Source organism: Paramisgurnus dabryanus, chromosome 13 (assembly GCF_030506205.2).
Source record: "Paramisgurnus dabryanus chromosome 13, PD_genome_1.1, whole genome shotgun sequence".
NCBI classification, from domain to species: domain Eukaryota; kingdom Metazoa; phylum Chordata; class Actinopteri; order Cypriniformes; family Cobitidae; genus Paramisgurnus; species Paramisgurnus dabryanus.
Window position 1 is genome coordinate 29,863,788 of NC_133349.1, and position 15,094 is coordinate 29,878,881.

General features: G+C 37.7%; 1 protein-coding gene across 2 annotated transcripts in view; it reads left to right on the top strand.

Moving 5' to 3' along the window:
- Positions 1–15,094, top strand: part of adamts16 (ADAM metallopeptidase with thrombospondin type 1 motif, 16) — an 86,577-nt gene that overhangs the window by 62,625 nt on the left and 8,858 nt on the right. For both annotated transcript variants that reach the window (XM_065246330.2, XM_065246331.2), the window contains 4 exons: positions 11,258–11,462; positions 12,663–12,857; positions 13,877–14,086; positions 14,439–14,586. In XM_065246330.2, the coding sequence (XP_065102402.2) occupies positions 11,258–11,462; positions 12,663–12,857; positions 13,877–14,086; positions 14,439–14,586 (758 nt within the window). The remainder of the gene's footprint in view (positions 1–11,257; positions 11,463–12,662; positions 12,858–13,876; positions 14,087–14,438; positions 14,587–15,094) is intronic.

A 15,094-nucleotide genomic window follows, 5' to 3' on the forward strand; every position in this document is an offset into this window, starting at 1 on the left:
TATCCAGGAAACAGTTCCAGAAGTGTGATGTTAATCACTCAAGACAACCAAGAGGCTGAATTATGTCTCATAGGATTTGTTTTGTTGTTGTTTTTAATGATGATGCATACTTTTATGAGTCCTTACAATGTCTGATGTCCTTTATCGTTTATTAAGGGTATAGTTCCAGATGTCAGGAGTTGTTCACATGACTGTGCAATCACATGTTCAGACAGACAGTTGAATCATATTGAGACATTGCAAAAGATGTATATCTATTTGTGCTAAAGTAGTGATTTATGATGCAGGACATTGACTATGCAGTGAGATCATGGGACGCTGAATAAATGCATTTTTGCATTGCTGAAGTCGAAGCTTAGCCTGGTGCTGAAAGGTTAGGGGTTTTGAAGGATGAGATCTTTCAAAAGGATTATGGTGAGGGTTTTGGATCTGCTGAGAAGAACCAGACTAGACCAGTTGCCAGCCAAGATTGACACATTAATGCTCGGAGGAAGGAAGCTAATGTACACTTTTGCCCACTCTCTGCATAAAGGAGGGGTGGATGAAGGGTGTAATCTTTGGCATTTAGGCATGTACGGTGCTAATTCTTTATGTTTAGTCATAAGGCAATTTAACACATACATCACTTTCATACCTTTAATGACATTTGTCCATTAAGAAGTCACACCTAAAAATGATTTGTTGACGCATGTTGTGCATAACACAACACAAAATAAACACTGATCACAAGACAGAAAGTACTAGAAGTACAGTGTCTGAACCCAAACACTGTGACCTAAAACTGGACATGGCATGGCAAACATATCATGCTAGAAATTATTGAATCCAGGCTCGATGTGCCAATACAAAGCACAGCAAGACAAAGGAGAACACATGGCATCAAAAAACCATGTGCTCACAATCATACAAGAGACAAGGCCAAAAACATTGGTCGAGACATACATCCTGATACAAAGGACAAAACACATGATGTCCCAGGAAGACCCAGGGCTGTCACAGTCTCACAAAAGACTAAGAAAACACCTGCTGACAGGACTGTGACAGTAGCTGTGTTTTCATTAAAGATTTGTGCAAACACTTTAGCATTTGTTATTGTAAGTTATTGAAATAAAAGTGTTTCCATTAAAGTGCACCTATTTCATTGCTAAAAAAACAACACTATTGTATGGATTTGGTAAAATACTATGTGTTCATGTGGTTTATGGTAAAAAACAAATAGTTTTTTTTTCACTTTAATACACACCTACACACCAAAGGAAATATAAAATTGTGAATCAGACAATTTGTGTTCTTTAACCAATGTTATGCGACTGAAACGTAATTTTGTTGTCTCACGATAAAGCTGAATTCAGACTAGCAGTAGCAGAGCGAAGCAATCTTATTGATTTCAATGAAAGCTTGGCGACTTCCAGCAACACGAGCGACAGTGACCGTTGGTGAAAAAGTTGAGAAATGTTTAACTTTTTGCAAATTATGAGTGACTTTCGGGAGTGACTTCTAATGAGAACGATGCAGTGGAGTTCACGTCATCCATCTCTCGTCAGTTACTGGAGAGGACGTTACTCATTTGTTTATGACAACCAGATTTAGAAACACCTCTTTTGAAAGACATGAGCGACACACAGCGCCAAAGTCGCTTATAATTTGAATGTACCTTGAGGCATTCCAGAAATCATGCAGACGAGGGTATTCGACTTCATACGGTGCTGCACAGATCAACATGCGGATGACATCAATATACCGCAAGGGCGACTCGAAAGCATACAGAGCAGCCTACCCCCGAATCGCTCTCACGGTTTTTGTGACGCCACATGAAGTCGAACACACCTCTTCTGTCTTGTCCTTAATCAAACATACCGCACCATATTTAAAGAATGATCATGTGACTTGTACGCATGTCAGTTGACCTATTAAAGGAGCATTTCACCCGTAGAAACATTCATCTTTATTGAAAGTGCGTCATATTTGTAGTCAAAATGTAACATACATTTAGAATTTGGTGCCTATTTGACCGAGAAAAGGGGTGTTTGTAGTCTCACTCTCTCAACAAAGATATTGGACTTCCTTCTTTCAATGATGCAAAATGACGAGTTTTACATCATTGAAAGAAGGAAGTGCAACACTGAAATCTGTATTTCTCCTGTCTCAGCGGCAACTGAGGAAATAATGCATGACCATTCAAAAGCATGACTGGGGTTCTAACTATACAAAGCTTTATGCAAATGGGTGAAGTGTCCCTTTAAAGCGGAAAAAAAAACATTCAATATTCATTGCAGTTTTGCAATATATTCCTTTTTTTTAATTGCCTGAAAAACCACCTCACCTGAGTAGAGTGGTTGAAAGGTACATTTAAATGTAGTCAGTCATTTGCAGTTTTGTATTATTTATTCTATTATTATGACAATTTTAGTCACTAAAACAAAATTTTTGTTGAATTTGCAAAATGACGTCACAAACTGTAATAGAAATTTAAACAAAATATTCAATCAAAGAACAGTTAAAGAAACTATTGAACTAACTGATATTGCAATCACAAAACTTGTGGCTAAAACTGGTACTGCAATCACACAACTGGTCGCCAATACACAACATGACAACATAAACATCACCTGAGGGCTGCAACTCCACTTTTTAAATGACAATATCCTGGCCGGACCGCTGTTGTGCGTGATATAAGTATTTGAAATGAAAATGATTTCTTAATGTCTAGTGACATATCAGGGCCATTTTATAATTAATTGATATAAATTTCTTACATACTGTTCCTTTAAGATATAAGAAACAATAGTGTAGTAATAGTAAAGTGCAAGTTATCGTTGTGTGTAAGGTACGCCGTAGCTATACCATACAGTAGGTTATCCGTAGCCTGTGCTTTGCTTTGCTTTGCTCTGCGTAGCCTGACGCGCACCTCAACAAAATGTTAAATCGTGCGTCCGCCAGTTTTTATAAACTTTTTTTTATATCACAAATAAATTATTATTTCAAACAAACAAGCGCTTTAAACAAACAAATTGTATTTACTGAATTCTAAACACTAAAGACTAAACCTCCCTAACCCGGACTTTTCTTACATTTTTGATGGATCAATTACATAAGAAATCTGACCAAGAATTGCAGAGTTAATTCCTATGATAACAGGGCCACTAAGGTGTTCTTGTTAAGGGCTTGTACATGTGCAATGAATACAGTCTAGCATAATTCTAATAAATAAAATAAAAATAAAAGTGACATACAGGTAACATGTATTTGTTGCATGTTTCTTTCCTTCCTCTTTTCTAACATGTGCACCGTAGGCCAGACCTTTTCTCATCTATAATGTTTTTTTTTTTAATAAAAAATTTGGCAAAACTTGTAAAACTCCCCCGTTGACTCGTTCCCCTCGCTCTCTAGCCCTAATTCACACATTTTGCATTGAATGCAGATGTGCATTCTGTATCAGCATATAACAGAGGACATGAGCATTGTTCTCAACTTGCCGTCATACTTGATGTCATTGATTGATTGATTTGTTTAGCGCTGTATGTCGAAAATGCACACACTGCCTCTGAAATCCAGGTGTCAGGGTGCACACTCCTAGTCCAAACAGGTTAACTGAGGGGTTAAAGCCCCATCCGTGCATTCCCTTTATAAGTTCTTTTTGCAGGCGCCCTGTGCCACCCTATGCTAAATGCCATCCTGGTTGGCTGTCCATGTCACTCATGCATAAAATCCACCACAGATTTGAATATATATCTTAAGTATTAATTGAATCATATGAGAAAACTGTCACTGTGAAAACCTGCACTCATGTAATAACATCATGAGTCTGAATCATAGTTACTGCTTTGTCAGTTCTTAGATTTGGAGATTGTTTGTTATTTGTTTTATTGCAACAGTCCTTTAATAAACAGTCCCTTGTTACGGCAAACATTTTCTTAAGTAATTTTTATGTGATTAATGTCTTTTGTGTATTTTGTTATATTTGGACTGGCCTCATGAGTGTCTCTGTGTCCTACTTAGGATCTACCAAAAGAGAGGAATGGATATCAAATGTCGGCCTATGTTTTATTTACCATCCTGATGGGACATTTTCCATCTTGTTTTAAAAACATCGCTTACTTTTTAGTCTGTAGTTTTCTTGACAGGATTCAACATTTTCTAATCTTTTCTTTTCAAAAACAAACAAACACACATCCATGCATTTACTATATACAAACATCAGGAACTGACAGATGAATATTTCCAGACTGTTTACAGTAATGCTTTGGTGTTGAGGGACTAACCTTCACTCTGAGTGCTCAACATCTCGTGTTGATGGCTTTAAAAACAGGCGTGTCTCTGACCGACAGAACCGAGACGTCAAGAGGGACACGAGTCCAATTCCCCCAAAAACCTGTTTTTCATTTATGTTGCATCATTTTCTTATTGTTATGAAATCATTAACAAATAGTCAGATATTATTTGCAAGCTCTAAAATGTTGATGCAAAATTGTAAACAGTGATTGGTTATAAAGATTTGATTGAAAGCTTGGAATTAAGTAGAGTCAGAGTTGATGACTTTGTATCAGACAGCAGTCTGTTGAGTTTTTTGGTTACTAGGAGATGTTCTCATCTGAGGGATCTGCTTTATAATGAGGTCTCTGCAATTTGACATGTTTTGGTTTTGGTCCTTGACATGTTTTCATGCCCCCATCAATTGAGACTTGAGTGGAGATGGTAATACAGATAACCAATAGACATTTAATGATTTCATGAATGACGCTATGTCTATACCGAAGGGCTCTTTTACTCTGAAACAAATTATTCATTAAATTTACAAAAAAAATTTAAGGTAAGTGGTTGCAATCAATTTATTTATGCTACATTAAAACAAACAAAAAAATTGTAAATTAAAATGGAATAAAAAACGTTTGTTTAAATGTAGCTTAAATAAATTGATTGCAACCACTTACCTTAAAAAATGTAGTAAATTGAATGAATAATTTTTTTTCAGTGTAACACATGAATCCTCATAATTGTTCATGATTCAGGATAGATCAATGTTATCTCACGTGAATTTGTACGTATTTTACAAGTTGGCTAATTACATTTGTAGATTTGTTAGCGTTGTTACACAAATTTGACGCTGTGAGAATGAAAGGGACATGTTTTTAAATTGACCAAATTAATTGTTTCAATGTATCTTTCGCGCTCTTTGGCAGGCAGGGTGGACAACATGTTTAATCTGAGTGATTTCTTAAGTTATTTACGCCTGCCGGCTGTGTACAACCGTTGCTTTGTATCCGCTATTTTGTATGGAAGTCTATGAGAAGTCTAGTTCCCTTTCAGTCGGTCACTACGACGTCACGTCGTGACCGCCGAATTGGGAACCGCTTCGCAGGGACCCGCTTCGCAGGTTCCCAATTTGTCGGTCACGATGTGACGTCTCCGTTCCCTTCCTTCAGGGAACGAGGTTTACATACGTAACCGAGACGTTTGTTTTCCCCAAATAGGGGCGGTGACGAAATTTACAGTCAAGTTCCCGGATGTGCCGGTAGTCCGTGTGGGTAAGTTTGATTAGGGTTGGAGCTAAATTCTGTATTGCTCGGCCCTTTAGGGTAAGATTTGAATAGCCCTGCTCTATATATACACAAGGGCTGCGTTCCACTCCAGTTTTAGACACGTACTCGCAAACTTCCCTAAACACTTCACCTCGGGGGAATCCCTGTCACCATTTTGAAGTGTGTTCCACTTCGTCAAATGGACGAGGGAAGTTTATATGGACAAACCCTCGCTCCCTCGATTTTGACCGAGGGAGGGTGTCTGCTTCATATGTACACTTTATGCAGCTTCATATCCCACAATGCAACACAATTGTGATATCACTTCAGCAACTCGCGCTTTACACAGTTCAAATGATGAAGGGGGTGCTCTCTATTTCCATGTGATCAAGGGCTTAGGGCAATCCATTTGAATCCACTTCAAGTTCAATTCAATTCAATTTTATTTATATAGTGCTTTTCACAATTGTTAATTGTTGCAAAGCAGCTTTACATGAGTAGATGTAGAGGAGAACACTGAAAATCAATACTTGTATAAGAAGTAGAATATAGCGGCTAAGGATAAACCGTGTAAGCGAGCGTATTAATAATGTAACGTATACAGTAAAGTGCAAAGTTAAGCCAAAGTTGGCTGACTCTCCCTGGGACTAAAAAACCCCCTATGAGAAAACCCAATGGGAAAAAATCCTAGAAGGACAAAAAAACCCTAGGGAGAAATTTATATTTATATTTATAATATATAGACACGGTAGGTATAGGAAGCGGGTAAGCGGATTAAACTGGTTCAGCCGGTGGTCGTTGGTCGCGCATCGGCTGGGCATCACGTTGAAGGACAGCCAGTAGATCAGTGGTGCGATGACCTTCACAGCAACAGGAACTGGGTCTGTTTGTCTCATTGTCCTCTGGGTCGAGGACGAGACAGGGAGACAAAAACAGAATTCTATTAGCGTAGGGGCCGTTTGCATGTAATGCAAGTGTCATACATTATAGTGGTTTAATTCAGCTTGGTTCCAGACAGGCTAACTATTGCGGCAAGAGTAAATTACCCATATGAGGTATGTGAGTGCTTTGTTCTAGACAAAATAACTACTGCGGGAAAAGTACATTTACTGGACAATCTATGTGAATGCTTTGTTAAAGAAGAATGTCTTAAGTTTAGATTTAAATTGATCGACTGTGTCTGATACTCGAACATTATTTGGTAAATCATTCCAGAGCTTGGGGGCTAAAAGGATCTACCACCTTTAGACACTTTTGATATTCTAGGGATAATTAAGTAACCAGAATTTTGTGATCGCAGTTTACGTGGTGGATTGTATTCTGATAGTAGTTCTTTAATATACGAGGGCGCTCTGCCATTTAAGGCTTTGTAGGTGATTAGTAATATTTTAAATTGTTCCGCCAGTAGTGGGCACTCGTACAACGTAAGCAATGACGTACAACGAGTGAACGAGACTGAGGGAATGTCATAAAACGAGGGAATGTCATAAAAAACAAACTGGAACGCAGCCCAGGTTGAACCGGATAATATAAGACTACTAAACATGGCAAACAGAACAGAACTTCAAAATAAGAGCACACGACTAGGGAAACACAAAATAGGATCATGACACAAACCACAAATGGATACTTTTATGGTGAGTTTTTGAACATATAGGTGAAGTTCATTATATGGAAAAGAGCAACATAAACATACTTTTTAACTTCCTCTGTGGAATATACCAAAATTAAGTTAGCTGTAGAAAAATCCTTTAGTGTGTTTTGTATTACAGATGAATTTGTGACAGAATGAAATCTATCATGTCTTGTTAACAGTCATCTGAGAGGGATTTACTTTTAGGTGTCCAAGAGCAATGAGTCACTCGTAACGTGGCCTTCCTGTAACACAAGCCAAACATTTGCTGCTTTCTATTCCAGTATTCTAATAGCGTGATACTGTCATTATGTCATCAACAGGTGGCAAGAGCTGAACCAATGTAACAGTGCATGAAAATTCACATTTCTCTCTCTCTCTTTTTCTGCCTCATTTAACATCCTTAGTAAACACTATTTATTGCATTCGTGTTTTCCCAATGTCCTGTTTGTTTGGCCTGAACTCTTTGGGTTTACGAGAGGTCAGAGCTAAAAGCCTTTAAAACCCAGCACACACTCGTACTGATGGACGCACACACACACGCTTGTGCAAGTTAAACACATACAGAGGTTTTAAGGTCTCTATAAGGCTTCGGACATTGCAACACTGTTTTGTTAACAGATTGCATATGAACATTTTTACAGTTTAGTACAATTCAGTTTATGTACTGAATTCTCTGTTAAAATAAAAACGTGTTGTGGTCCTGCAGGAGGAGCACAATATACCATAAACTGACAGAAATGTGTTTTTCACAGACTATGAGAAAGCTTATTCTTTATTTGGATTAAGAACGTATGCACATTTATTATACATTATTATTTACATTTGATTCATTTTTAAGTTTAAATTGCATCACGGTCAAAGTGAAAAAATGTGAAGACTAATATTGAAATAACTTTGAGGATACTCACAAGGAACTTTTATTATTTGTTTATTAGACTTTTTAGCTTCGTTCAGAGTTTTAAAGTAAAATGCACTTGGTTTGATATGTTGTTATGTATGCAATGACACTAATAGATTTTACATACAGTATAGATTTAGATTTAACATATACGTGTAACACATAGTTGCCCAATATATGTTTTGGTAATACTGTATAGTTAGGGGTTCAAGCACAAAGTGCTGAAACCCTATTGTATTTGTTAGGATTATTATTATTATTATTCTGCTGCCTTAAAACGAATCGTGCAGACCAAACCGTAAGGCCTACAAACATGACATTTTGCCAAAAGGTAGGTCTCAATCATGTGCGAAGTATCAACACGATTGGCCTATAGGTGGCGCTATTGCGATGACAAATGCATTGATTCTCATAACTCCCCCAATTTTTGTCCAAATATCAAGTGCCTTATATCACTGGAATCACTGGATCAAGACAAACAAATTGTATTTCATTTAAATCATTCCAAATGTTCCGCTATTTTCGAAAACGAAACGAACTAGGTTTTTCACCCAATCGGAACCAATCGAGTGCTGAAATATTCCTTGGAGTTCAAATATGAAAAGTTAAAAAAAAAACTTCAAAAAAAGTTGAACTTTCGACTCACCGTCGACAAACCATGACCAAACGCCTGAAGTGCGCGGAGCCGCTTGGACTTGATTGGCTATGACTGGGGACATGAATGAGGTATCAACATCAAATTTGGTACATATATACATTAGCTTCTTCTTGGTTCATGTGCAAAAAATGCCTAAAGGTGGCGCTATAAAGATAACAAACGCGTTGATGCTCATAACTCCCACAATTGAGTCCAAATGTTAAGTGTTTTAAATCACTGGAATCAAAATGTTTATTTCTAATTTCATTTCCGTCATGAAAAAAATTTCGGGGAACTATGCCTTTAAGGGTAAGTCGCTTTGGATAAAAGCGTCTGCCAAATGAATTTATATATCCTGGTCCTTTAATGATGTTTAAAGAATGTAAACAATTAAAATAATATTTCCAGTGATGATCATTTTCATACAATGATAAGACATATTTATGACAAGTTATGATGCAGTCTCGAAGAGTTATATCTTCAATTTTAAATAAAATAAAGCAATTGTGGTTTTTTTATATGATTCAAACTTACAAGCCGCCAGACAACATCATAGAGATGCTGGTTGGTTTATATAATTCATACTGGGTGTCAAGATCCTAAAACCCTTAAACCCTGTTATACGCTGCTTGCAGCTATATTTATTTAATGAGATTTTGTGAATATTATGATAAACATGTTTATGTTTTTGTGACTTTTATAGTGATATAAAGTTTGTGGAGCTCTCATGCATTGTTAGAAAATAATTACCAACATATGTACCCCAGATGCACAGATATGCATACATTTGATAACAATGTACCTTGGAGATACTAATATGTTGCTTTGAGGTGCTAATAAGCTCTTTGGCAGTTGGGTTAAATATTAGCATGGGTTTCTTAACTTAACCACTGGGTTAAAAAAAAGATCCAACCATGGTATCCAAACAACCCAGCATTTTTAGAGCGATGCCATACTACACTCACAACAAGCATGTATTTTAGGGCACTTCATGATTTGATCTTGCTGTCTTTGGTGCCAGAGATGGCATGGAGAGACTATTACATCATGGAAATAGGTGGAGGTTCACATTTAGACCCTGACATCAACTATGGGTCAGTTCGAGTATTAAGTTATTTACTGCTTCCTCTGAACAGTCCATTTATTCTTTTTTCTCTTGCTGAGATGATATTAGTCATTTTGAACATTCATATTTATATATATCATGAGAGATCAGAATAAAATGTTCCTTTTTCTGTCTCATGTATGGGATAAATAACTAAAGTATAACTAATGGCCGCTTAACTACCCCCAAAGAGTGCCAACTGTAACGTTTGTGTAACGATGTATGTAGATGGTGAGGAAGAAGGCGGAAACCGGAACACACTTAACATTTTAATAAACAAAAGTAAACGTCGGCAGCCCCTCATTAACAAAACAATGTCTAGGCCTGGTCCTCTCTCTTCCTCCACTATCGTCGTTCCTTAATTTATACTTCCGGATTCCTCCGTGGGATACGAGACCGCATCACCGGTCTCGCGCCGCTCTCACAGCTCTCACCCGTCCTGCTCGCCATAGTTTGCATCACAGCTCAAATCAAGAACCGTGAAAGTCTAAACCTTATGAAGTCATGGCTTGTGTGTATAATCCATTTCACAATTATCAAAAGATCACATATATTCCCTGTGATATATTATTAGGTTTCTTTAATTACAACAACTGCTTGCATGGCTTAACCTTTGGCAGTTTTACCATTGAAACTAGATCAGATGTCTGATTTCACAGCATAAATATGAGATATATTTTAAAGAGGATGTTGAAAGCATATGGAAATTCTCCAGTGCTTTATAAAGCTGAGGCCACTAGTGATTACATTTGTCAGAGTTGTTGTTTAACATTCCTATTAAATGATGTGTTTAGCTTTGGTAAATAAAGTTTAGGATGTTTGTATGTGCTGATGGTGTGATCTGAGGTCATTTGGGAGCTTTAGGGAGAACTGTTGACCTTCATGAGCCGATATTATGACTGCTGACTTGTGCTGAAAGCCAACAAACCATCCACACTTGATAATCAAGGTGTTGTTACAGTGTTAACCCTCTCCTAACCAGAACAGATGAGGGTGCAGTCATTGGTGTATACATACACACACACACATACATATATATACATTGGCTATTTTTCGAAAGCCATCCCTTACCTCTGTCCTGTGACAGTTTTTTGCAGCATCCCTCTAAACCCCATCACCTAAATCTCAGCTAGTTTCATCTATCACAGTTAAAGAGGGGGGAATACTGTGGGTCCGGATACAATTCCGAGCTCGGAATCCTCCCCTAGGATAGCACGCCAAATATGCATTATCTCATTCCCTATCGATTGCATGTTAATGCAAACTCATGAAGTTTCATTTAAAGTGCAGTAAACAGAATGCAATTTATGCTATGCGGATATAAGCGCAACTATTTCCTCAGAAATAAAGAAGAAATGCTTTGGGAAATTGAGGATTGCAGTGCACATGTGTGACAAATATTTCTGATGCAATCAACACAAATTTCACTCTCCGGATATGTGTGTGTTGTTGGATGCCACAGCTGGAGCGTGGGTGACTGGGGCGTGTGCAGTCACAGCTGTGGATCCGGCGAGCAGATCAGACAGGTGCAGTGTCTCCAAAAAACAGGACCTGAACGAATGGACACGGTAACCGATGAACAGTGTCCGCAACCACTACCATCTCGCAGACAGACGTGCAACACACAAACCTGCCCACCAGCCTGGACTTCCGGTCCGTGGTCTCAGGTTAGTGGTCCCGTATTACAATTAAACTACTCTTTGTTTCATAATATAAAATAAACTGAATGCTTTGAATTGATGTGGTATTTACTATTCTGCAGTCCCCGAATTTATATTATATATGACATTTGACTTGAACACTAAAAGGGTTGGTATGTTGACAGCAAATTCCTTAACTCTTTCTCCACCATTGACGAGTTATCTTGTCACGAGTTATCTCATCAATAAAGAGAAAACATTTGCATGAAAAAAATTTGTTCCTGATGAGTTTTTATATACATAAATACAGAGATTACACTTACCCAATTTATAAAAAAACTGAAACAAAAAATTATTCATAAAATTGTATACCCCGTGTATGTTTTGATAATCGTTCTAAATCTGATCTCCTACAAAATTCCTTCACAAAAATGCAATTATTTCAGCTTTTTGCTAAAAAAAAAACAATTGAAGAAAAAAAAACATATTTAAGAGTTTATAAGTAGAGAAAAAATATATGGATAGGATTTAACGTGATATATTTGTATGTTTATATATTTTTAGAAGAAAATTTTCCCGGAAGGCATTTTGTGAAACCTTTGTGAAAATCACAAAAAATGCTGGCGGGCAACTTAAAAAAAAGGCTGGCAGAGAATGAGTTAATTCTCTTATAGTTTTTAAACATAAAATTGACATTTTTCATGGCCAAAATGCAGTCTTGTTAGGCAGCTGACTCGAGTTTGGAAAATCGCCTACTCCAGTACTACTGTAAATATGTGAAGATTAGTATGCAACATAAGTAGTGTGTCCAAAACCTCACTAAAAACACCATGTGAGAGATTTTTAAGTATGCATCAGATATGGACACTTTTCTATCCCATGAGCCCATGAATTTAAAGGGTTAATAAATGATATATACTGCTGATCTTTAAGAAGGCATGCTCTTTTCAAGTGTAAGTATGGTAACCACAAGCATATGGCGCATGTGGTGATGAAATGGCGGATTTAGTTTATCCAGAAAGTATGCATGATATACCCACACATACTGTTTTAATAGTCAAGAAATTGGTATTTTATTTAATACATATCTGTCGCAGTACACGTTTTTAGATGAAGGGTGTGTTTCTTCTTCATGGTCCTAAACCAAAAAATTTTATCTCTCCTTAATGCAAAAGATCAAATGTGTTCAGTATCATTATTTAATTGTTGGTTGGATATTTCCCTCAGTGTTCTCGTAAGTGTGGCAAGGGTGTGATGAAGAGGACGGTGGCCTGTGTAAGCAGTAACTCAGGTTCTCATTCACTGGTGCTGCCGGATGCTTCCTGTGCCTCGCTGCCCAAACCCGACAGCCAGCAGACCTGTATGATCAAACGCTGTCACAAACAACGCAAGGCCCAGTGGTTCGTCTCCACCTGGCAACCGGTAAACCATTTTTGGATTTCATTTTAGTGCAACAGGACAGTGTGGTGTTTTTAAAGAAGTAACCAAAAAGATTATGGGTTTGAACCATTATGAGCAAGACACAAACAAGACAGAAATAAAGGTACAAAAGCTGTCACTGAGATTGTACCCTTTAAAAAGGTCCAAAAATGTACCATTTCTTTATTTTACTAACATGCACCATATATGTACAAAGTGTACGTTTTGAAGGTGGACAGTGTGTACAGTACATGGAGTGAGGTTTATAAGAAATATTTCACCCGAAAGTGACTTTTGTGTTTACTTTTATATAGATTTATTCATCAAATGACATGACTGTGAAACACAAAGGCCGCATTTACACTGCCTGTTTGAAGTGACTCACTTCCAGATTGACACGATTCACAGATTGGATATGACCCACGCACCTGTAAGCAGGAAAAAAGTGCATAGATTCCGATATTTTCCGATCGATTTCAGGCCTCATTCATATGTAAAAATAAATTGGATATAAATGTAAGTGGACAGATCGGATATTCCCATGTCAAGACGTGTCGTGCGTCATTAAAACTGCGATGCTGGCAAATGCTGTCAACTCAGGTGGACCCCACCCGCCATTGCGACTCTTCCTAGCAGTGCAATGGAGGATGACGGCTCCGCTTAGTGCTGTAATGTTGAAATTTTTTATGTCCTGTTACTGGGGCTGTCAAAAGATTAATCGCGATTAATCGCATACAAAATAGAAGTTTGTTTTTGCATAATATATGTGTGCGCACTGTGGGTAATTATTTTGTATAAATAAACACATGCATGTATGTATTTAAGGAACATTTACATTTGAATATATTTTATATTATATATAAATAAATAAATAATAATACATAAATAAACATTAAAAAAAGTGCCTTCTCAATGATGACTTGTTCTTCGGTCCTTCATTTTTACATCTTTTACCCCCATGCATGCTCCATCTATATTATGTGTTTGAGTGATACGGGTGTTTTGTGTTTATTTCTCTGTAGTGTTCGGTGTCCTGTGGTAAGGGTCTTCAGGTGCGTGTTGTAAAGTGCGCTGAGAAGGACATAGCAGGGAAATACAGAGAGTTGTCACCCAAAAAGTGTCAGCATGTGCCAAAACCCTCCACAGAGCTGCAGAGAAGCTGTGTCCTATCAGACTGTCCCATCCTCTCTCCTCGCAGCAGACCCGACTGGTACTCCTCCCCATGGACACAGGCAAGTGTTTCCATCATAACCCACTGTTCAGTGGCCCTGATCCCATGTTCACCATCATCAGTCAGATAAAACCTTAACAAAGCGATTTTATAGAGCGATATCAGTAGAATATTGTTAATATCACACGGAGCTAGCCAAATGCTAACCACTTCATCTCTGTAACCCTGATATCAGGACAGCCACAGTCTTAACCTTGTGTAGTTTTTCCATACTGAGAGAAGAGCATTAACAGTTTGACACCCAGTCTCACCAATACATTTAGCAAGGCAATACTTGTATAAACATGAACAGCTAACAGAGCAAGACCTGTTTGTTGTAATGACGTCTGTACGTGTGTTTTGTGTTTGTTCAGTGTACAGTGTCATGTGGAGGAGGAGTTCAGATACGTTCAGTACAATGTCTTGTTGATGGACGACCCTCCTCTGGATGTGTATTACAGCTGAAGCCTGCTGTGTCTCAGGCCTGTAACACAGTCTTCTGCCCTCAACCAGAAAAGAAAGGTCTGCAATTTAATTCATCATTTTTAGTATTTTCACTTTAATGGAAATGAAAAGGTTATTAGTAATTATATTTAATTAAATATCAGCAATGGAAAATTTGACAATTTTCAAAAGTGTCCCTTTTGTCATTCACTGTAATTTAACAAATTTGTCTTTAGCTGCAAAAGTCCATGTAAGCTTTTGTGGCAAATACTTCCACTGCTAAAAAATCCACTTCTTTGGACAAGACATAGTAAACTATCGCAAAATCACCAAAGATGTAACAAGAAACATTGCAAATGATGAAAGTCAAAGTGTTAAAATGAAGAAACTGAACCACACACTAGGGGGAGCTGTGGTCCATGTGACTGCCACAAACGGGTTGTATTCAGGTCCAAGTACTCTTATGCAGGGTTTACACCAGACACGGTAGAGGCGGCAAGTGTGAGTGATTTACATGTTAAGTCAATGCAAAGGCGCGAATTGGCATCCTGCGGCACCATACGGATGGCGCAAGTTGAAAAATCTG